The sequence below is a fragment of the Chanos chanos genome, chromosome 11, assembly GCF_902362185.1.
Source record: "Chanos chanos chromosome 11, fChaCha1.1, whole genome shotgun sequence".
Lineage (NCBI taxonomy): Eukaryota > Metazoa > Chordata > Actinopteri > Gonorynchiformes > Chanidae > Chanos > Chanos chanos.
In genome coordinates, this window is record NC_044505.1 from 15,301,529 (window position 1) to 15,325,502 (window position 23,974).

The 23,974-nt window shown below is 43.5% G+C and overlaps 1 protein-coding gene across 6 annotated transcripts; it reads left to right on the forward strand.

Moving 5' to 3' along the window:
• The first annotated feature begins 698 nt into the window (after positions 1–698).
• elf2b (E74-like factor 2b (ets domain transcription factor)) lies at positions 699–20,784 on the forward strand. 6 transcript variants are annotated; one of them, XM_030788071.1, is made up of 10 exons: positions 699–1,037; positions 8,773–8,938; positions 9,706–9,904; positions 15,268–15,381; positions 16,172–16,173; positions 16,970–17,111; positions 17,686–17,772; positions 18,167–18,359; positions 18,631–19,005; positions 19,214–20,784. In XM_030788071.1, exons 2-10 carry the CDS (start codon positions 8,864–8,866, stop codon positions 19,965–19,967), a joined length of 1,941 nt encoding a protein of 646 aa, XP_030643931.1. In that variant the 5' UTR covers positions 699–1,037; positions 8,773–8,863; the 3' UTR covers positions 19,968–20,784. The 6 variants fall into 6 exon arrangements, with proteins under 6 accessions (XP_030643931.1, XP_030643930.1, XP_030643932.1 ...); XM_030788070.1 differs by lacking the exon at positions 16,172–16,173 and having other exon boundaries at positions 16,935–17,111; XM_030788072.1 differs by lacking the exons at positions 699–1,037; positions 8,773–8,938; positions 9,706–9,904; positions 16,172–16,173 and adding exons at positions 11,780–11,843; positions 15,630–15,632 and having other exon boundaries at positions 16,935–17,111.
• The last annotated feature ends 3,190 nt before the right edge of the window (positions 20,785–23,974 follow it).

Genomic DNA, 23,974 nt, shown 5'->3' on the forward strand with positions numbered 1-23,974 from the left:
TGCATTGTAAATCTGAGCACATTTTCATGATGGTGTAAAAATATTTATATAGTTGTTTTTCATTAAAATAAAGAGATCAAACAATACCTTATGGTGTTTAATTGCAGCGAAGTCATCGTTCTATTATACACACACACACATCATTCCACATTCTATCATACACACACACACACACACACACACACACACACACACACACACGCAGTATATAAAATAGCACTCTCCATAATAATTCATTGAGCCATTTGTGAGACCAGTAGGTGGCGCTAGTAAAACACACACACGACTGCACTCTCACATACATAACACGGTGACTTACTGTAATTCAGGTTTGCGATGAACGTTGAAAACAGAGGAAATTGCTTATCATGCCCGTGTAATATTCTTATACAAATATTGACCATTAAACTTTTTGACATCAAAACGGATAGTGACTGCAACAAAAAAAAACCCCGTCAAATCATAAATTCTGAATTATGTTGTGTATACGGACTTCAATATTTGTTTGTGCTTGATTACTGATGATTGCAAAAGGAACCTATATTGTAAAGGAACTGATGTTTGAGACCACGCAAGAGGCAGCGCAGAATCGATCTCCTACAGTACAATTTCTGGGAAAGGAGGGGAGCTGTTGCTGCTCAGTGTGACGTCACCGCTTGTGTGTCAGTCTTGGGCAAGCTGTGTGATTTTGACCTGGATCTTTAGCTCGCAAACAAAACAAGCCGCATTGTATTTCCTTTTAGTAATACAGTGAAGTGTCGTCTAAAGTTGAGTTAAATGAGAATACGTTTTGTTCAAATAGCCACAAAATAAGAGATTCACGGATCTGCACTTTAAACGGACCGCCAGTTTGATAGCAATCAAGCGTTAGCCAGCTAGGCAGTTAGCAAGCTTCTCCCACGGAGAGGTTACTGGATGTCACAGAAATAGATAGCCGTAGAAAAATAACTGCATAGAGGCGCCAACTACAATTATATGCTAATCCTTTGGGGAATCTGCACCAGCTGCAACCGTATTTGCATAAACGAGGATATAAGGTAAGGGAATTCCGTGGCTGTATCTTCAAGACAGTGTATTCGTCTGATCTTTTTAGCCAGGGTTTTTTGCGTTGGATAGCAGACGAGCTAGCCACTCATTGCTGTTGTGTCGTACACTTAAACGCGACTGCTCTACAAGCTATCATCCACTTAGGGGTCCCAGTAATTTCATTCTTTTTCCTTGGCTTGCGAAGTTACACTTTCTGTGACAGGGGCACATGTTTTTGTTGTATCTGTAAGTAAAATTTCATCATATTATTGTACATAACGTTACTTCTTACTCTATTAGCATTCCGGATCAGTAACCATACCGCTCGCTTATTTCCTTCCATTCTCAAGCTAGCACTAATTCCACTCAGTAAGTTACAACGCTAGCTTTTAACTCGAAATAAGTTAACATGTTTCAGATAAACTTTCCCATAACGTGAGTTTGTCATTTGCTATAGCGGGATTGTAGGTTTTGTTCCCATCTCCAAATTAAACATAGCAGTGCCGTATAATGCGAGACAATTTGCGAGATTGACGCTTGTTATCACTTTTAGCTATTTGTTAGTTAGCTAGAGAGCTAGCTAGCTAGCTAGCTAATGTTATCTGAAAGCTGCCGTTTGTTGTGAATTGATTTTGCTCCATTAGTAGTTCAATAATTAACCAGGAAACTGACTTGTTGGCGCATTATGTTCATTGCGTCGTCTGGTTGGGTTAAGATGTATCCTGATAACATTTGTTTTTTGAAAGTGTCTAAGTTTGGAGCATATATGTATAGAAACAGGGCCTTTAAACTCATTTTCCAACACAGTAAACCTCTGAGATCGGCGATAACGTCATTGCCGCCGAGAGAAGCGGTTAGTTTGTCAGTATTACTCAAATTTGTGTAATAGCAAGTTTGAGCGCTTTGTGCTTTGGGTTGCTTTTTGTGTGGGTCCCTTACTCAGTTATCACTGTCAAGTTATGTCTCAAGTCCCACTGTAGCTTTGATGTTGTGTCAAGGGTTTTATTACTGTACGTTTAAGCCCATCTGTCTACTCGTAGTGTACATTGAGTTCTAGGGGTTGCATTGTACTAGTTTCTGGTCATTCACATGTCTTGGTCACCTCTCCATTTATGAGTTGTTTTAGTCACATTAGCAACGGGCTGGCCAAGTGTTGTAGTCCGTGACAAACTCCAGGGCAACTCGACCTTTGATCTTGCGCGTTCCTGCACCCGTCAGAAAAAAAGTGGCATGTGCCAATGTTCATTAGGACTCATCTTAAGCCAGGACTTGCACAAATAAAAATGAACGAAAACAAACAACACCAGCTAACAGTTTGGAATAAAACTAAATAAAAAGCTCATGTACGGGTATCGCTTAAACCGGTAACATACTGTAATGACGGGAAGACCGCAGCTCCAATCTCAGGCCAAAGTCACCTCGTAGTTACCATATGATTGCCCCATTTACTTTCAGTTAATCATTCATTTTCACGTGGGTTATGAAACTGAAATGAAACTGAGAGACTTAAATGCCTAAACAAAACCCCCCCCCTAAAAAACGAAATAGAAACTTGAAAGCAGTAGCTTGTGAAAGCCTCAGTGTGGTTAATATTTACATGAAATACCGGCACTGTGGCAAACGTAGGCAAAACTGTGAAATAGCATACTGGTATCCGCAGTTCAAATGCATGTTCAGAGATGATAAAAACTCAGGATGAGGCTAATACATGTAAGAGTTCTGTGTTCAGTAGCAAGGCCTATAGATTCAGCTGTTGTAAGGCTATTGCCCTCCTCCTTTCACTATTCACACACACACACACACACACACAAACACACTGGATGTCTTTGTTTTGGTCTCTTTACTAATTGATGCTACCTCCTCTCTTCGGGATATAGGGGAAATACCCGTTCTTTCTCTCAGTTGAAGCAGTGTTTGTTTATTGTTTATTGTTTTTGTTTTTTAATATATTTGGACCGTAATATGTCGACCCAAACAGTTTGCGAGCGTGTCTCTTCATTATTACGATATTAGGCCCAACAGAGATCTAGGGAGCGTCTTCTGTCGATGCTAGGCTAGTGTACTCCAGTGAGCTCTTAAAGTCATGGAAACACTGTCCGCAAAACTCCAGACACATTAACGCTGATGACTTGATTATCGGAATGGCTTTCATATAAATCCTCATTCCTCTTCTGTCTGGGTTTTATTGATTTCCTTCCCAGCTTACGCATTTTGATTTGTGAATGACTTTCTGTTTCAAACGACTACGAACTCATGTTTAGAAAATGCTTTAAAAAAACAAAACAAAACTCGTTATAAAAGACAGATGTTTAAAATATCCACAGAGCACAAAGGACACGCCACTGGTTTCTTAGGGGTGCCTGTAAAGACAGCCCTCCTCAACTCCAAGGAATCAGACTCATGGTAAACTCTTCTCTGCACTGTCAAAGACACAGGGTCCTGGTCATGCTGAGGAACAGGGTACAGCTGGTTAAGGTTCATGATGTTTTCTCTCTCTCTCTCTCTCTCTCTCTGTATTACAAAGCAGAATGTCCGCAGGGTATGACAGCATTCCTGTCATTGTGTGAGATAACTGAATGGCATTATTAATCTAATGAGAGTTAAGAATATCTGCCTCTTGTAATATTGCCTCAACATGTTTTAGATGCACACGTTCCATTAGGTGCTGGAGAACAAGTTGGAGATGCGTTTGATTAGATGCGCCCGGCCCGTTCTGCATTTTACTCTGTGTTGCACCGTTTAGTTACTTTTAAAAGGAACAATACCAGGTTATGAATGGTGTTTATTTTGGAATGGAAAACAACTCAGTTTCTGAGACTCTTGGGAGGGGGGGGGGAGGTTTAAAGAAACGTTGAAAGGACGTTCTTTAAACGTTTGCTCCGCGTCCCGCGACGAGGAAGTCGGTCAGGCCGGCCTTGAGGGTGGGACCGGTTGCCTTGGAGACCGGGGAGCTTGTGGGGAGGGGGGGTGGTAGTGTGTGAAGGGCGATAAAACATAAAGCATGGGAATGTTCTACGGCATGCTGGTATTGCGGAACCTTGGAACCTTACAACACAAGGCCTTTGTTCCCGCGTTCTTTTCAGAACGGTCAAAAGCACACGGGGACCTGTACCAGGTGTAAAGGTCTTTGGCAAACACTGTACATGATAGAATTCCACCATGGCTTTGTAGGTCAGGCCACGGTTACTCTGTTACATACTGGAATGAAGTCTTTCACTGTTGCCTTACATAGGAAGGAAAGTAGTGTAGTTCATAGCGTGTAGCCTAACATGTGTAATGGTTTTGTTTTCTTTTTTAGTGTTCTTTGCATTTATCTGATTGTCCCTTTGTGTTTTTTTTGTAAACAACTCTATTGTGTGCTGGGTTTGGAAAGCACTTGATAAAGTTACGTTAATTATTTCCCCATTTGTTTTGTGTACTGTTTAGAACTTTGCATAAACAGGACAAAGGAATAAACAAGATTTTTAACATGCTCTGTGGAAGGAAATCCGAACGCGACACAATCTTTTCAGTCCGCGCACTTGAAAGAGTTCACCAGCGTGAAAAGATACGCGTCAGTTAGTCGTCTACGTCTTCTCGGTGGAAGGCTCGGAGAAGTTGCCTGATGCGTTCGTTTTTTTTTCTTTTTCATTTTTGATTCATTTTTTTTTCTCCTTGAGCCATATCTAAACGTGATCAGGTCGTCGTGTCCACTGAAAGAGACGTGTCTTTTTAGCCCGCGTTTTGTTTGGTTTCGTTTGCGTTTTACCAAATGTTTGTTTGGCACCGCCGTTCGCACCAACATCGATGCCTCTTTGCCATCTGTGCCTCTCGTAAAAATGTGCATTTCACCGAACCGTGCGCGTGCGTATCCGCTGGACGGTGCCGTTTTTCTAAAAGGGCCGTTATTGGGTGTGACTCTTAAAGGTTTAACTTGTTTTGTCTGTGTGAAAGTGTGTTAAACTGATGTTTACCTAAGGGCGTCTCCAAACGCGCTGTTTATATTCCCGCATCCGTCGTGTGTTGTGTATGGATCCGTCTTAAGCTTCCGTTTGTCTGTTGAGGAGCGTGTGTGTGTGTGTGTATGTGTGTGTGTCTGTACATTAGGGTCTTAGAAGATTGGCCTGTGTGTGAAATTGCATTAAGGTGAATATGGAATGAGCACGTGGGTGTTGTCTAAGCTTTTACACAAAGACGCATGTGTTTATGATGGGGAGACAGACTATGCATTCACGCTCTGTGTGTGTGTGTGCGTGCGTGTGCGCGCGTGTGTTATTTCTTCTCAACTTCATTCAGACCTAGAAATTGCTCTGTCTGTCTTGGTGAAATAACGTGACTCAGGTTGGTCATTTAGTCTTTAGGTGTGTGTGTGTGTGTATCTTATGAATGCCAGCTGTGTTCTGTTTTCATCTGACGTCTTGGTCTGAAATGAGTAAGCTTTTCCTCACAGTAACGTGAGTTAGAGGGTGGAGCAAGTATGTGGTAAGTTGTGTGTGTGTGTGTGTGTGTGTGTGTGTGTGTGCATAAAGGTGGAACGTCGCGTTCGCACGGGGGCCAGTGATGGGCACAATAGCCTTGTTGTTGGACGATCATGTGACGCTTCCTCAGAAAAGGCTGCCCATGTGACACAGGGCTGGCTCCGAAACTGCTTAGTCGCCCCCCCAAACGCACGCCGCCTCACCCTAACCACTGTCCTCCAAGAGACAGAGACACAGAGAGAGAGAGAGGGAGAGAGAAGGAGGCATGGGTGGAGGAGAGGTAGAATGAGAAATGGAAAGAGTGAGACGCAGAGAGAGAGAGGGGGATTGAGTGAAGAGCGAGTGAGAAGCTAAGGGAAAGAAAGAAAGCAGTGCATTCTCCTTGACCCTGGGGACTTTCTCCGAGAACCATCCTCTCTGAAAAACCCAGCCGGGCTAAAAAAAAAAACAAAACCCCTCCGCTCGTTAAGGCAGCCTCGCTCCGTTCGCTGGAATGCGGCCGTTTACGATAAGGACAGGCAAGGCGGATAAGGCAGGAGGAGGCTCGCGCGGTCGGGAACGCTGCGGAATGTTTCCTTGGGAAGTGTTTGGAACTCCTAATGGAGTTGGGAACGCTGTCCGCCCGCAGCTTCCAAGCGGGACCGTCCTCGGCCAACCGGATACGAAAAGACACTTTTGACGAAGAGAAAAATGCGCTCACCTGTTTTAGTACCTTAACTCCCCCGCGGTAAGTGAAATAAAGAGATATTATTGTAACGGCGGGGACGTCACAGACGCAGACTGATATGTATCTGTTTGCTGATTAGCAGCGTGGTTTGTGTTGGGCTCCTTTTTTTGTGTTTTTTTTTTTCTTTTAGTAATTTCTTTGGCACTAAAGCGATTAAAAAGTTTAAAAAAAAGAAAGAAAAAAAAGTCAATTTTCACACTGACCTGTTTCCCTTGTTCAGGCACAGACTTGTTTATGGACAAGTTGTCAGTATAGAAAGAATGAGAGAAATGTGAGCGTGATGCTGTTTCTGCATTAGAGTATGCAGTGTGTGTTTGTGTGTGTGTGTGTGCGTTTGCGTGTGTGTGTTTGCGTGTGTGTGTTTGCGTGTGTGTGTGTGTGTTGAGGACAGTGTTGTGGCCAAACTTCAGTCAAACTTCATAACACAGAAGTGTCACGCCCTTCTCTGCTCCTTCACAGACCACGTGACTCTCCGTCGACTCCACTTCAAATATTAGAGCCTGCAGTGAATTAAATGGGGGGAAAAAAAGTTTTGGAGGTGCTCCAGTCAAGCCAGACTCTGTCGCTCTTGTCTGTCTGGAGCGTGAGGCTTTGAATGTGAGACGGGCAAAAGTGAAAATACGAGAGAAGATCAGATGCACCGTCTGTTCTAAAACAAACAAAAAAAAAAATTCTCATGTTGGTTGCTTGCTTTATACAAACGCACGGGAAGAGTTAAAAAAACAAACAAACAAACAACAAAAAAAAACCTTTAGCAGTTTCTTAAAGAAGAACTTTGGATTTCCTCTCGTATTAGAAAAGGGAAGGACCAAAAACGCTTGCGTTTAGATGCATTTTGTCAGAAGAACAAGGTCGTTTGACGAAGTGAAACTAGTTAGCGTGCAGTTCCCTGCGCGCTGTCTCAGACCACATGTCTGCTCTGCGAGTCCGCTGGTACCGTCCGCTCTCCAAAATGACTTTGAGAAAAAGGGCTTTTAGATTCATGTCGGTGAGTCAAATGCCGTATTCGTGTTTCGTTCGCAAGCCCTCAAGAGAATTTTCAAAAGAGGGAAAGGTTTTTTGGAAGTGTTTTTGTTTGTTTCATTTGAACGTTTAAAGTTGCTGTTTACTCATTGGTTGGGAGGCTTCTCCTTTTCTGAGCGTTCTTTGATTTGCCAGTCTATTTTTGGCTCGTCTGAATTGAAATCAGTTTGTGTATTTGTACCTTTCCATGAGATGTGACTGAGACACTCAATGATTGTGCGAGGGACTGACTGAACTACGATTTAAAATGGTTTGTGGCAATATGGTAATTATGATATAATTTTATCTGCTTATAGACTAACCTCATTTTGTCAGTATGTGAGGCATTGCCTTGTCTTTGGATCACTTGATTACGACCAAATAGAAAAACAGGCATCTCACTGTCGCATCATAGAAGAGGAGAATAAGCACGTCCTTATAATCTGGATTATGGCGTAACAGGTAAACTTCATTGTGATGTAGTAGATTATATCAGCTTTATGTTGTATCGGTTTGTTACTCTGTAACCGCAGTGTAATCCAATAGAGTCATCCGAATGTTACAAACAGCACGGCTTGATATCTGCAGATCGTTTTTTTTGGGGCCTGGCTAAAGAGTCGTCGTGGCGATTACGCCAGGAGGAAACCGTCGTTTTGTTCGGTCTGTATTATCGCAGCGTGGTTTGTGCCTGCTTTTTGGCTCCGCTCAGCAATCTCGTATACTGAGTGCTCTTAATAATTCAGAGGGCTTTGCCTGCCAGTCCCCCTTCACTCACTCCGTCCACCCATCGATTCCTACCTCCGTGCCTCCCTCCCCCAGAACCCTAACCGTCATTAAAAACCAGAGGCTGATGTCTTGGGACGCTTTCGTGGGAAATCGGATGGCCGTTTGAGATTTTTGACAAGGCCGCGAAAGCGGTTTTAGAAAGAGCGGCTGGGAATTTTAGAAGTCGTTCCCGAGCGGCGGGGCGGGATCGGATGGGATGGGGGGGGGGGTGGTCGTCACGGAAACGGGTCGGGCGAGGAGTTCTAGAATTCCGGCTCGGAACTCTAGGAACCAGGCTTCTAAAAGCCAAAGTCTCTCTCTCTCGCACTCTCTCTCCTGTGGCCTCAGGTGACTGTTGCTATGGATCCTGTTTGTCTCCAGACAGGCCGAGCAGACAGGCAGGGTAATTGAAGCCCTTCCTGTTATGGTTGTGCAGTTCCTCTTTCGCTCAGAGCGGGAGAATATTTCCTGTGCTTTTTTCTTTTTTTTTTTTTCTGCCAGTAGAAGTTAAAGCAGGAGGAGAAATTCGAATGAGGCTGAATCATGCACGAGGTTTTCCTGAGTGACTAAGCTCTAAAGAGGGGCGTGTTCTCTTACAGCGCTGAGAACAGTGCGTTAAACGGTTTGCGAGAGAGAGAGAGAGAGAGAGAGAGAGTGTGAAAAGTCAGCCGTGACTTGGACTGAGTCTTGATTCTTTCTCTCTTTCTTTCTGCCTCTGCACATCTCCCTCTCTCTCTCCGTCTTTCTTTTTCTCTCTCTCTCTCTTTTCCCCATCTCCCTCTCTCTTTCTCTCAGGCGTTCTTTAAGGCTGCAGTATCGCAGGCCTCCACTGGGTGGCAGCAGACAAAGGGGGCAGCAGAGGTTTGGAGTCCTCAGGGAATGAGTGATGACGTCGGTGGTGCTTGTTGACAGTGGTGGAGCAGTAGAGGAGTATGTCACTGCAGTGGAGGACCCCCAACAGGTAAGAACATCAACGAGACCAAGAAATACTGTGATTTAATTAATCAAGTTACTCACACACTCTCACACTCCCTCACGCTCTTATGACTAATCATCAGTCTTAATATCCGCAGGACAAACTGTAATATCTGCACAACACTTATGGCTGTAACTGTCTACCACTGACCGTTCTTTTTAACACATTTAATATAGTTGTTAAAAAAAAACTACTATATAGAATCTAACTTTACACATGCTTATAAACAGTTCACATAGACACTTGAATATGCCGTTATTTGTTGTTGTTGTTGTTGTTGTTGTTGTCATTGCATACACTGTTGTGCAGCACTGCTGTTGCAGGTTTCATTTGCTCTGTCTTTATGCTTGCACTGTATTGCCTGGGCTGTCTTTTATATTTACACTGTCTGGTCTTACTCGTCTGAAGTAATATTTGTACTGTTTTGTGATGTGCTTGTTGCACTGGTTGGATTTATGGATATGCTTTTCGATATGCTGTAAGGTATGATGATCATAAAGATGAAAACTGAAACTTGATTGCGTGACTTTAAGAGAAGAGCCCACATTAGAACAGTACTGATGGTTTCAACATGCTACGCCGCCGCTCCGACTGAAAGCCCTCGAAGGAAAAGACTTTTTTTTTTTTTTTCTTTCTTCTTTTTTTTTTCTTTCTTTCTTTTTTTCCCTCCACACAGCTCAGCATTAAAACAATGTCATAATATAGGAGCATTCTGGGATTTGTAGTCCAAACACACGTCTCTCTGCCTGCAGGAAGAGGCAGCGTGTGCTGGCGAGGTGGAGGGGGAGGTGGAGATGGAGATGGAGTACCCGGCCGTGATAGTGGAGCCGGTGCCCAGCGCCCGGCTGGAGCAGTGCTTCGCCGCCCAGGTGCTTGTCTACGACGACGAGACTTACCTGATGCAGGGCGTGGCCGAGGAACAGGAGGTGGAGACAGAGGTGGTGGAAACAGGTGAAGATCGCTGAAACACGCGCGCACACGTGCTCACACACACACACGCACGCACACACGCACCGACAAAATGAAGATACTGTCAGGCACTGACTCTCTGACACGTGCTCTCCCACACACACACACACTCACATACACACACCTGTATGCCAGTGCTCACACAAACAAACGCATGCAAAATGCACAAGTTCTCACTCAAATGTACTAAAGTAAAAGGATTGTGCCTATGAGAGTAACACATTGAACATTTAGGATATAAGTAAAATGGTCTCAGTTCTCCTGCTCAGTAATCACTAATAATTATGGACTTTTTTCATTTTCAGTACATTCATTTTAACACACACACACACAAATATACATAAAAATAAATAAATAAATAAATAAATATATATATATATATATATATATATATATATATATATTTACACACATACATATTTATTTATTTATTTATTTATTGCACTCATTGCATGCTTTTTCTCTTACATTTTCACATCTGACTGTGATGCTCAAACGCTTCTGGATTAATTGCCCATATAGATTGAATTATAAACTTGTGAGAATCATTAAACACAGTTCTTTAGCTCTTCAGAATTAGAGGAACAATGGACTGGTCATTTTATACTGATCTGACATCGGTTCGGCTGTTTTCTCCTGAAGTAGTTGTAGTTAGGATTTAGTTAGGGGCAGCTTCTATCAGGAGGAAGGAAAAGATTCTCGTCTTTAATCCGTGTGCTAAAAGAGTTGTTCAGTTACATCCATTCTCATATCGCCCCCTTGTGGCTATTCTTGGTATGCCTCTATCGGGATCCAAAATATCAAACCGTTACTTTTACCCCTTCGAGAAACGAAAACTTACTACACAGAGCCAGTGATTGTATTTTATCATCTAAACAATCGTAAAGATTTAAGTCCCCATTAGATCTGTCAAAAGATTCTTACGCAAATTTGATCATTCTTTTGAACAACTTTTTTTTCGACAGTGGAAAAAAAGTGATGAGACGAACGTCGGTTCAGTGTGAAAGTGTTTAATATATTGTCATCACTTCATGTCTTCTATTAATACTTAATAGGCTTTTTACTTTTTTTTACTTGCTATTCTGCTTTTTTTAAAAATGTGCAGCTATTGAGAAAATCAGTGAAAACAACCGTCCTTGAAAAGTGGGCACAGTGGCAAATTACACAAAATTTAATACAAGAAATTGAAGGGTTCTTAGTGGGGATTAGACAAGTAACTCAGAAGTTACAAGAAAACTTTACAGAATGGTGTTGAACTTGAAATAAAAAAGAAGCCATTGTTAGCTTAATAACGCCTTTTAATCGTTTTATTGTGAAAACGGGTCCGTGCGAGACAACCATTTAACGTCACTGCAGTAGCTTGATTCGCCTTTAAGAGGAAACGGATAGCGCGTCTTTATTTTGAATAGACGCGTGTTTACCAATGGTGCTGATTCTTTTGTTCTCCTTGATATCGACAACACCAGATAAGACGCTGTTATTGTTAATTAGCTCGAACTGTTTGTCGCTGACTTTGCGAAGCTCAGTGACTGTCACCGTTGATGCAGTACCTGTTTGTTAGACTGAATGCGACATAAAAATAGAAATGAGTTGATAGCGGGAGCATAGACGGGCGAATCCATTTCTTCCTGTTGACGTAAACTGGACGTAATAAGTGCGGAGGATTTCCTGTGTGTGTGTGTGAGCGAGCGACGGAGAGAGAGAGAGTGAGTGTCGCGGAAGGATCTCGGTCGGCCCGCGGTGTACTGCGTGCTTGGCTGATTTTTGCGGAGATTTCCTGTGGAGGCGGAGTGATCTCAAATGTGTGGCTTCTCCGAGCGTTTCTAATGTAAGTCAATGTGAATCTGCACCTTTGGACGAAACATGGCGACTTCGTTGCATGAGGGACCCGCTAACCAACTCGATCTGCTTATCAGAGCAGGTAACGTAAGAGAAACGTTGCTTTAACGTCGCCAGTTTGGGCTGGTTTAATGGTTTGCGAGCGGTGTGTTGGTCGCGGCGCGCAACCCTGTGAAGTTGTTTGATGAAGTAATGGAGGGCAAATCAGGAAGTAATCACCTTGGTTGGCAAGCTGCATGGCGTTTCTGTGTTTTCTTCACGGCTTCTTTAGATAGTTTTAAAGTAGAGTTTGACTTTGCATGCTGCAACATTGGAGCGAGGTGTGCACGCTGTTTCATTTGCATAGCGTAAATAGTATCTTGCTTAAGCCGAAAGGTTTTAAATAACGGGTTTGCTTTTTGGAGGTGGTGCGCCGATTTGAAACCAGGAAGTGTGAGCGATGTTGTCTGTCCTACGTCTTTGCCACGCTGTCTCGAGTCGGAAGGGCACCGTTTTATTTTTATCCTTTAAATGCACAGTGGAAAGGCACTATTTGTCACGTTACGTTTTAGATTAGTTTATTTTTGGATTTTAAAATATCACATTTTTCTGTAATAAATGTTATTTATTTGTTATTTCGTGTCAGTTAATGACACTAAACGACACAGCTGCAATATTAGACCGTTATGAAAAAAACATGATTGTAATGTACAGACACTGTAATTTGAGTTAATATTCAGTTTAATGTTGAATGTCGGAATTATTCGTTGTCAGTATTGTAATTCTGGGTTACTAAATGTCGCAGTTGTCCCGTTATCTAAGCGTGGTCGCACGGCTTTCCTGATACCCACATTTTGGCGACCTAACAAGCTCTTTGTGTAGCTGCATTAGGACGCCGCTTTTAAAAAAAAACCTTTTTATTTGACCATTTGGCGTATTAAAATGAATTATCCTAGAGTCCACGTTCACATTTAATACACATTAACATATTTATATTTCTTAGGAGATTTAGGGGGTATTTGGAGCTAATGTGATGGCGGAAGCATTGTAATTCAACGAGGCGGGCAAATCTTTTGAGTGACTGTCGGGTTGCCAAATTAAATTCAAGGATAGTTCGAAATCTGCTCTTCGGCCAACAGACGTCTCTGATGTGTGGGGCGTTGACCAGAAATCTATCCAATGACATTCGGGGCGGGGATTGAGTGGCAGGAAGCTTTTAGAGCGTCTTCAGATAGAACTGGAGGGAAAGGTTTCAGAGTGTAAACACGGAAGTCGTAATTGGCAGCACTACTTTTCGTTGGACTGTCGTTCTTGGGTCCGTTAAATAGTGCTACAGTTTTCGTCCGTTATTATCGAATTATGTCAACGATATAAACTATTAGCTATGTTAAAAACTAAATGTTAACGTTTAAACTTGTTTACATTGATCAGTTTTACCGTTTTACAAGAGAATATTGAACGTAAAGTTTGTGAATGTAACATACGTAACTATCAAAACTAAAAATACGGTCCTTGGGAACTGATACACAATGATAACACAGCATCATGAACTTGTTGATCTGTCCATGATTTTGGTCCGTCACGCATCTGCCATGTGTCATGAGAATTAATTTAAACACGCATAATATATAGACATTAGTACTGTTAGACAAGTACTGTTTTTCACACACTCTTTTTTTTTTTTTTTAGCAAATAATTTTATACTCTTCCTCTCTTTTTTTCCTGTCTTTTCGTTATTCTATTTGTTTATTTATTTTAGGAGGGCAAAAACGCCCAAAGAGCCCAAAACACTAGAAACATAGAAACAGCTGATGGTAGTTATTATTAATTTTTCTGCCTGGATTCAAGGGCAGTTCAGCCTATGAGTGCTGTAGCCCTAACACGCTGGTTATGAAGAGGGCACTAGGTGTGTGTGTGTGTGTGTGTGTGTGTCAACGCCTAAAGATAGCCCCTTCAGTGCAGTGACAAACACAGATAGCCAAACATGGCTAGGGAGCAGGGGTAACAGGAGAGGTGACTGCCTGGATTGACATAGACAGGTGGCTTTGGCTAAAGTGATCATTCTGAACAGGAGAAGGCAGTGAGAGAATGAAAGTAAAGCACATAGAGACTGCTCTGGTCTTTTTACCTTAAAGACTGATCTATGATCAGCTTTCCCCCACCCAGTCTTAAGAGCTGTCCACAATGAGTATATGTGATTCTGGGAAACATCTTTTTTTTTTTTTCTTTTTTTTTTCTTCCCCATAGTAACTACAAAGTTGAAGGTGGGTGTTAAGTCAGCAGGTTTACGAAGAAGGAGCGTGTGTGTGTGTGTATGTATGTGTGTGTGTGTGTGTGTGTGTGTGTGTATGTATGTGAGTGTTTGTGTGTGTGTGTATGTGTATGTTTGTGTGTGTGTGTATGAGTATGTATGTGTGTGTGTATGTATGTGTGTGTGTATGTATGTGTGTGTGTATGTATGTGTGTGCGTGTGTATGTGTGTGTGTGTGTGTGTGTGTGTGTGTGTGTGTGTGTGTGTGTGTGTGTATGTGTGTGTGTGCGCGCACACACTTTTTGCTACACTTTTTTTTCCTCCCGTTGTGAGATTTTAAATGAAATCTTGCACAGAACACAAGTTGGTAGCAACCTCACAAACATCCCTTTGATATATACTTAAATGTAGATATAAGAAAATAAAGTCTGTTAGCAACACTAGGTTCCGTTCACATCAGTCTGCATAAAGAGAAATCTCTAACCCTGTTTGGAAGTGTATGTGTGTGTGTGTGTGTGTGTGTACAGACTTGTGAATGTAAATGAATGGGACCTGAAGTGTGAGCTGACTTGAAAAGACTCATTTAAGTGTCAGGTGGCTTTTCACACATGCCAAACAACTTGTTTTTGTGGTGTCAAAGCCTGACAAATGGACTCTACCACGCAGACACGAGTACCCACAGAGGTCTCTGGAGAATGTTGTGTAATTCTGGAATGGTTTTTACCAGTTTAAAAAATGTCCTAATAGATCTGTTCTACCTATAGCGCCGTTCTATTTTGTACCATCAAATCCTGCTCAGGTTTACCTAGTTAGTTGCAGTTTTGGATAAATATTAATTTTACCATTAAGACATGGCACTAAAGACATTCACAGACAAAAATCCCCCCCCCCCCGCCCGCCCGCCACTGGGTGGCATTTTCATCACCGGGCGGCTGCATCTTTCTTTTGTCCTTAAACATCTCAAACTCCCTTATTGTCTGGAATAGGAATTCAGTGTGTGTGATTTAATGTAGACAAATCATCTGTAGATTTACATGAGCTCAATCCGTACAAGGGAGGAGATGGCGCCCTCTAGTGATCAAATGAATGCAAATGCATTTTAACGCAACAGTTCGGGGATGTTTGTATTCAAGTCAGTCATAGTAACGATACGATACTGCTCATGATTCACCCCACAGCTGAAACATAAAGCAACAGCACTGTCTGGTTTATACTGCACTAAAGGCCTTTTGTGGAGGTTTGAAGAACTTTTCTGTTTCCTTTTCTCTGTTTGCAGTGGAGGCGTCCGTTCATGGCTCTAACGTGCACTGTTCAGATAAGACCATCGAGGCGGCTGAAGCTTTACTCCGCATGGACTCCCCCTCCAGCCTGAGAGGAGACCGCAGTCCAGGTAACCACCGCCGATCTGTCACCGCCCCCCCCCCCCCCCCCCACCCCGGGAAAAGTCAAACCACCTACCCGTGCAAATCATACTGTTATAATCTGGATTATGCCTAATCTAAAGGATTAAGATTAAGCGTGATTAAGAGTGGTGTGAAGAAGATGGCTCTGAGAGTGGTTGTAATGGCTTTGATAGTCGTAAGTGTCGCTCAACTCGAGTGTGAGACTGTTATTGCTGTGATTGTAAATGGGTTTGAGTTGGTCTTTCCTCAGACTCCTCCTTCAGTTTCGCATACTGAAAAAATCTTGTCGTCCTGGGGGATATTCCAAGTTCGTGGTTTAGTGACTCACCCGGTTAAATTAACTCAGAGTAACCAGGAAACCTCCTAATGAAAGAGCCCTGTGGCTTTGCTTTGCTAGGAGCATGAAGCCATAGGGCTTCATCCGAAGGTTTACTACTTACTCTGAGTTGACTTAACCGGGTCAGTCACCAAACCGCGTACTTGGAATCTCGCCCGGGGGGGGGTGTCTCTCTGTGAGCTGCGTGCAGTGTTCCTCCCTCTGGCCGTGAATAGACACTCGCAGGTTTTTTTTTTTTTCCCCGGCCCTGTCGATTGTAGCGGTGTATTTAAGACCGTGGGACGGCAAGATGCTTGTCCGTCTGGATACCGCACTGAACCTCAGCTGTCCCCCCCCCCCCCCACCCCCCCCTTTGCTGAGTTCCACTTGTATTTTAGGATTGAGACCCCCTCACCCCACTTTTACGGACACTCTTTGCTGATCAGTGGCCTCTTGAATAGAGGTCTAACAGCAGCACACCCCCACCCTTCTCTCCTCATATGTCATGTCAGAGGGCAGGAGGTGGATGTGCAGTGTCGTGCCCGTGTCGCGCTCGACTCTCCGCGCCGTCTCTTAACGCGGGCCTCGCGGTCGGAGGACCCGCGGGTCACCGTGCCGTCGCCGATTTATGGTTTATTTGACGTCCTTCGGAACATCGCGCTGCCGTTACGTGTTTCAGAACGTTTTCAGAATTGAACTGTAAAGGACAGCCATGAGAGGATTTCTCCCCCTCACTCATGATGCACCGTATGTCGAATACCTAACGACAGTACGCAAACCTAAAGTGTGAGTTCTGTGTGCACAGGCTGTTTTTGGATGTTTGTGTATACATGTATGTATGCAGTAGGTGATCTGTTATTTTTTTAACAGCGGGGATGGCCCCCCCCCTGTATACTATAGAGTATATAGGGGGATGGCAGGTTAACAAGGGGGATGCATTCTGGTTATTTTGCTAACAAGGGAGATGGCATCCCCCCCTTCCCCCTACAAATCGCCCACTGTATGTATGTTTGTCTTCATCTTTTCTGGTTCTTTTTCTCGTATGTGTAGAAGTGTCTGTGCATTATGTGTGACTAATGTCTAGCCAGCCTGAAGAACTGTTATTATAATACACACAAAGACACTGCATGGATTAATGCTTTCCAATATATATTTATGTGTATTATTCTTGATCGTCTGTGTCTTTCTCTGTGTGTGTGTGTGTGTGTGTGTGTGTGTGTGTAGAAGTGTTTGTGCCTCCCTGTGTAAACACGCCGGAGTTTCTGCACGCGGCGATGCGGCCGGATGTGCTGACGGAGACAGTGGTGGAGGTTAGCACTGAGGACACAGAGCACATGGATGTGGTCACAGTTATAGAAGAGCCTGAGGTACTGGAGAGTGAACGCAGCAAGAGGAGAAAATGTGAGAAAAACACACGTGCTCACACACACTCACACACTCACAGTCATACTCATACATGCGCTCACACACGCGCACACACTCACTCACTCACTCACTCACAGTCATACTCATACATGCGCGCGCGCACACACACACACACACACACTTACACATGCTCTCACACACACTCATACACAGTCACCCATACACACTCTCTCACACACACGCTCTCTCTCTCACACACACACACACACACTCTCTCACACACACGCTCTCTCTCTCACACACACACACACACACACACACGCTCTCTTATCCCAGGAACAGATGGAAATACCCCACATATTCATTTTCCCATCACCGTGTGCGCCCTCTAGTGGCAACCCTTTGATTGTACGTCTCTTGGCAAACACTGTATGTGTTTGCACTTTGGTCAATCAGGGAGTGTAGTTTTATCTCCAGCTGGCACAGGCTGCTGTAGACTGTGTACATTAAAAAAAAATCACTGTGAATGTGTGGAACATGCTACATGCTACATCTCTGTGCGCTGTTTGTTTATATTTTGTTTTTTTGTTTTTGTTTTTTTGTCTTCCAGCTGGACGGAAACCCAAAACGCCTCAGAGCGCCGTGTCGAACGGTTCTCCTGACCTGGGCATTAAGAAGAAAGCCAGAGAGGGCAAAGGTGTGTTTCTGCTTTCACCAGTCCTTCTCTGTAAATTTACTATCTCTTGTTTAAAGCACGCACACCGAATCTTGGTATCGTCCCCCTCTCTCTCCACGCTCCGTAAAGTTCATTTACGTACTGTGTGGTCTCATAACTTTCCACTACAAGATGTATCTTAACATCCATAGGAGCTATATTTTCATTAGAATCACTTTTGACATCGAAATGTGCTTGTATTAGCTTAAACTGCTTGTATTAGGCGTGACATAAGAGTGTTTGAACGTATGTTGTATGGATGTAGCAGTTCTATGAGGCCTGTTTCCTGCTCGTGTTAAATAAGCGATGTGTGTGACTGACGCGCGTGTGACATGTATGTGATTGACGTGTGTCCTTTTTTTGTGTCGCGGTGCAGGCAGCACCACGTACCTGTGGGAGTTCCTGCTGGACCTGCTGCAGGATAAGAACACCTGTCCCAGGTACATCAAATGGACTCAGCGGGAGAAAGGCATCTTTAAGCTCGTCGACTCCAAGGCCGTGTCCAAACTGTGGGGCAAACACAAGAACAAACCCGACATGAACTACGAGACCATGGGCCGGGCCCTCAGGTAGGTTGTTTGTGTGTGTGTGTGTGTGTGTGTTTGAAGTCTGGTGAAACTTTATCAGTCATTTTCACACAGAGGCGTCTGTCTTCTGAAGCACGGTGGGTATGTGTTAGTTATGAGAGATACATTTTTATTAAATCTGGTATTTTATGTTTTATCGGTATGTGCCATGAAGTCTTCAGATCAATGTCAGGTACTCTCTCTCTCTCTCTCTCTGCCTCCCTCTCCCCCTCATATCTCTCACCTTTTCATCTTGTACCATTCTTTCTGGCAGGTATTACTATCAGAGGGGTATTTTGGCTAAGGTAGAGGGACAGAGACTTGTGTACCAGTTCAAAGAGATGCCCAAAGATATCGTCGTTATCGACGACGACAAGTCGGATCCCAGCGGAGAGGACCTCGGCGGGACGGAGAAGTCCTACGAACGCGTTCCGCCCTCTTCGGAGACGCTCTTGACCTCTGACCTTTCCAAAACCCCTTCCATCCTGAGGGGTGCCGGCAGGACCTTGGTCCAGTCCGCCACGCCCAAAGCCAAGGGCACACTCACAGCAACGCCCGTCCAACGCATAGTTACGGTCTCCACGGCGACGGACGCATCCCAGACCCAGCCGTCCCATGGCACCATTCTAACCAATGCCAACGCACCCAGGTAACCAGCACAAGAGTGGACGAGACCAGTCTGAGTTTACCGACTCAGTGATTCATATGTTTTTTTCTTATAGTGTGGAGACTAATGGATAATCATCAGAGATGGATCTTTTCATCGTGTCTTGATGAAAGCTTTGTTTAAATAAATGTTGTGTGGAGTGATTTAAGTACTGAGTGTTTTCTGTTTGTCCCTTTTCCTATGCTTGTAGGACTGTGCGGGTTGCCATGCAAGTCCCCGTCGTCATGACAACCTCCCTGGGTCAGAAGATCTCCACCGTGGCCGTACAGTCGGCCAACCCTTCCCTGCTCACCACGGCGCCCACCAGCGTCGGCACGGCGACCGGAGCCAACGCGCCCAAGGTTCTCATCCAGACCATGCCGACGATGGTGCCGGCCACGGCAGAGAACGGAGACAAGATCACCGTCCAGCTCGCCAAAATCATCACCATCCCTGCCACCCAGGTCGCTCAGTGCCAACTACAGGCCAAACCGGGAGTCGGGGGCACCCCAGCTGGCATCAACCTCGTGGGCGCCCCGTTGGCACTCAGAGCCATCACCCCGGTTTCCGTGGCACCGGGCACGCAGGTGGTGAGGCTGGCGGTTCCGGCCCAACAGAACCCAGTGCAGACGCAGACCCAGGTTCCCATCTCGGTCCAGACCCAAGCGCAGGTTCCGGTTTCGATCCAGAGCCAAGCCCAGGTTCCCGTCTCCATTCCGGTCCAGGCCCAGGTCCAGATTCAGATTCAGCCGAACCAGTCGAACACCGGGGTCATCAGCGCCGTGGTGAAAAGCCCAGAGTCCAAATCGGAAAGCGGCACGGAGCAAACTGTGGTGGTCCAGACGGTTCCGGTTCAGACGCCGACAGTCCAGGCCCAAACCGAGCAAGAGGTGGTCACGCAGGAGGCAGAGGTGGCGACAGAATCCGTAACGACGACGTTGGAAGTGAAGGAACCGGAAAGCTAAGAACGGAGAAGGACGCTGACGAGTGAACTTTAACGAAACTGACAAACACCCATCATCTCCGATCTCCCTCTCTGCTGCGTCAGAAATCAGCAACGTTGAGATGCGGGATTTGGTTTCAGAAAGGACAAACTGAAACTTTTAAGCCTGAACCATTTTCAAAAGATTTCAAAATTTGGTTACGTTTTTTTTTTTTTTTTTGGAATAACGAAATCAGTCCAAGTGACTTCAGAGAGCTCAATCCAGTTTATGCAGAGACCCCGTTCGCACTGGATCTGTACCCGAGAACCAGTTTTAGAAACCGCAGTTTGAATCAAGTGCTGAGTCTTTCCAGATGAAATCCATCACGGCATAAGAACAAACACGGATGAATTCGTTTCACTTGAGCGGAGTAGGAAGAAGGGACCAGAGCAAACACTAAAGTTCTCATTGTGTTTTTTTTTTCTCCACTCAGTTAGACACTAACGATACAAAGCAAAACACTAAATTAGTTGTATATAAAAAGAAACAAACAACCAAAATGTGAACATTTGAGGGAGTGTAAAAAGTTTTGACTTTTTAAATATCTTGTATAGTATTTTTTTTTGTTTGTTTGTTTTTTTTCCCCGTTTTGTTTTGCAATTGCAAACGCGAAACCAGCAATTTGTTTCGACTATCACTGTGAACACACTGCACCTAATCTTTTGGTGCCAGTGCTTTCCACAGGATCCTATGGAGAGAGAAAGAGAGAGTGTCTTCTAACTTTCAACTAATGAAGAGATGAAAGGGACTTTGTATATATTTACTATACAGTTTACGGATTTGAAAAAAAATAAAATAAAATAAACAAAGCAGCCTTAGATTAATTGTTCAATTTTTTTTTCCATTTTTTTTTAAAGATAAAAGTTATTAAACTCACCAAGCTTTCGCGCTAAGCTTTTTGTTTTTCTTTTTGATACTCTGTACCAAGCACAGTATTATTAAAACAAAAAATACAGCCTCATGTATTATTTTTTTTGTTGTTGTTGGTTTTTTTTTTTGTATTATAGTTTCAGAGCCTCAGGTCTGAAATGTCTATTCATGTGTCAGACTTTCTTTTTTTTTTTTTTTTTATGTATAACAAACTCTGGTCTGATTATGCTGACTCTCAACCTGAGGCCGCCATTTTGTTTCTTACAGTTTCTGAAAAAGGTCTTTTGGCAGCATGCGTTCTGACTGCAACTGCAGCTCCACTGTCTTTCTGTGTTCTTTGCCATTTTTCGCTTTTCTTAGTTATTCGAAGAAAGAGAGTAAGACGTTTTTGTGTTCAGAATGAACCAGTTTGTATATTCAACATTTGAAGTATATTCTATTTTGTTGTACTCTTGTTTCAAAGTGTATTCAAGTAGATTTTACTTAAATATAAAAGCTATTCATGAAATTGAGATGATGTGTTGGTGTATTTCTTCCTTAATGTGTATTTTGTCTCAGACATTTGGGATGTTCTCAGCAATTTGCAAGACATTTGTTTAGATCTTTTGTTCCTTTGAACATGGATATAAAATAACACACATCTGTATTTTGTACTATCTACCATACTTTACTGAATGTCACATGCTGACCAGTTCTTTTAATGCTGTTAGCGGCTTCACCACCGGGTGGTGCCATAGAACGGGTCTGTCATGTCACAGTTTATAACCCTTGAATCTGTTCCAGATGACCCCTGCCCCGTTGAGAACGCACTCGTGAAGACCTGGATCCAGCCAGCGCATGCTGAGAGCGAATTTGTTGGTAAACAAGGACCCCAAAGCACAGCATTTCGCTTAGTGTTTTGAACTGTCAGACCTGTTGAAACTTGGCGATAACGCCTTACAAATTGTTAACAGTCTTGGCTGAAAGCGTGAATGTAATCGAGTGATCACTGAGTTCCGGTGTCCTCCCACAGTCCAAAGACATGCAGGTTAGGGGAATTGGAGACACTAAAATTGCCCCTAGGTATGAATGTGTGTGTGAGTGTGTTTGTCTGTGTGTCTGCCCTGCGATGGACTGGCCACCTGTCCAGGGTGTTTCCCCGCCTTTTCCCCTATGAGCGCTGGGATAGGCTCCAGCACCCCCCCGCAACCCTAATCAGAATGGATGAATGAATGAATGACCTGTAGCTGTAAGGCTTCAAGTTTGTTCTTACCATAGGGGCCTCTATATCAGTTTGTTGCCATGGTTGTTACTGTTGTTTAGAACCATAGAGTCTCTTGGAATGATCTCTGCTAACACAGCATGTGGACTGAGAGAATTAGTGGGTAAGCATTTCCAGATAACGAGAGCATATTTTTTTTTACATGTAGGGTGGTACACTTTAAAACCTGCAAAACATAATCTCTTACCTTTGGCAAATGCAGCTCGTTTCGTTGCGAGGTATGAATCAGACAGAAAAGCGACGTACCCAGAAGGAAAACGTCGAGAACAATAACAGGTTTTTTTTTTTTTTGAAGGACACCGATTACAATCGAACCGTTGAACCCAGAAATAAGTAAAAGTGAGTCAGTTATTGACGAGGGAAAAAAATAACGTTTATTTATAGCACTCATTCATCTTCCAAACTCTGAACAGACAAGAGGAACATGACTTTCCAGTCCTGATCAATGCTTCCAAATCCCTGTTCCTGTTTGCCATGGTGTACAATGACAATCAATACCAGACAGCTTTTCATATTTTTTTTCCCCCCACTGTACGCACACTGTTTCTCTGTAGCCAGCTTCAAATATGCAAAGAGAACTCCTTAATCCCTGCAGAATTCTGTGACAGTATAAGGTCACCCATAATTATTTAGTTAAAGGGAAAGTTTTGCAATCCCTCGTCATGTAATTTCTCACCTTTTGTACGTCCTGTGTCTGTAACCTGTCAAGCGCTGTGTTTCGTCACAAGTTAATTCTTACATAACACTTGAAACAACTTTAGATCTCTTGGGCTTTCAATCACCACAGAAGAACTCTAATAACTTCAATAACTCAGTGAAAATCATCTTCATTTCCATTTGGTTGGTAACCTCAACCGGATTTGAATGTCGTAATCTGAGTGACATTTTGTGCGTACACACAGGGGTCTGTTATGAGCATGACTTGGAAACACTTCGTTCACTGATGCACTTACCCTACACATAGTCTCCTTAGCCCTTTCTGGTCTTTCCAAACATTTAAGCTAGTGCATAGACATGGTGTACAAATTAATTACGGATAAACTCTCAATTCTTTTTTTGGTCACCGGGGATTCAAGTTTGATCACGAGTTTCAAGTCTCTAGCCTTCCGCTTCAAATCTGACCGCGTCAACACTGAACACGTCTCCGTTGTCAGAAATACCTGTTGAATCACATCCATCTTCTATTCGTTTTTCTCCCCTCTGTGTTCACTAATTAGACATGTCTCATTCTTTAGATACCATCCGTTCAGATGGGCTCAATTAACCAGAATGAGTAAAGTAAAAATGTACTCACAGAACTCCAAATATTTACAAGGCATACAAATGCATCACCTCATATGAGAAACATCACTGTACCAAAAATACAGACTTCGGCATTCAAAAAACTGTAACGCTCAGCTCTCCCAATCATGTTAAATATTTTATCTTACACCAAGAAGCACTTGTAAGGGTGCAAGTCACCCCCCCCCACTCCAAAAAAAACAAAAAAACAGTTGAATAAGAAAAATATTTAATACCCTGTGGTCTCGAAGAGTGTGCGTTCTCACTCTAAGCCACATCCTGATATCGGTGAGGTAAGTGAAAGACTAGCGTTTACAATACAGCAGCTTAAGGCTTGAATGTAGGATGGATCTCCTAGACCAGATCCAGCAAAAAAAAAAAAAAACCAATAACACAGTGAGGTGTCGAGGGAAATGGCATATACAACCAAGTCGGACCCTGGTGTTGCCATGACAAATGTTATTTGTCACTACGACTGAAATTACAAGAGGTGAGAACGTTTTTGCATAAGGTTACGTCTTCCGGGGAAACAGCATACAACAGTCGCCACAGTTGAGGCGGGTGCACTGAACCGACG

Coding starts and splice junctions, on each gene's coding strand:
- elf2b (XM_030788070.1), top strand. CDS start 8,864: ATGACGTCGGTGGTGCTTGTTGACAGTGGTGGAGCAGTAGAGGAGTAT. Junction 9,905..15,267: donor GACAGAGGTGGTGGAAACAG/GTGAAGATCGCT, acceptor CTCTGTTTGCAG/TGGAGGCGTCCGTTCATGGC. Junction 18,360..18,630: donor ACCATGGGCCGGGCCCTCAG/GTAGGTTGTTTG, acceptor TCTTTCTGGCAG/GTATTACTATCAGAGGGGTA.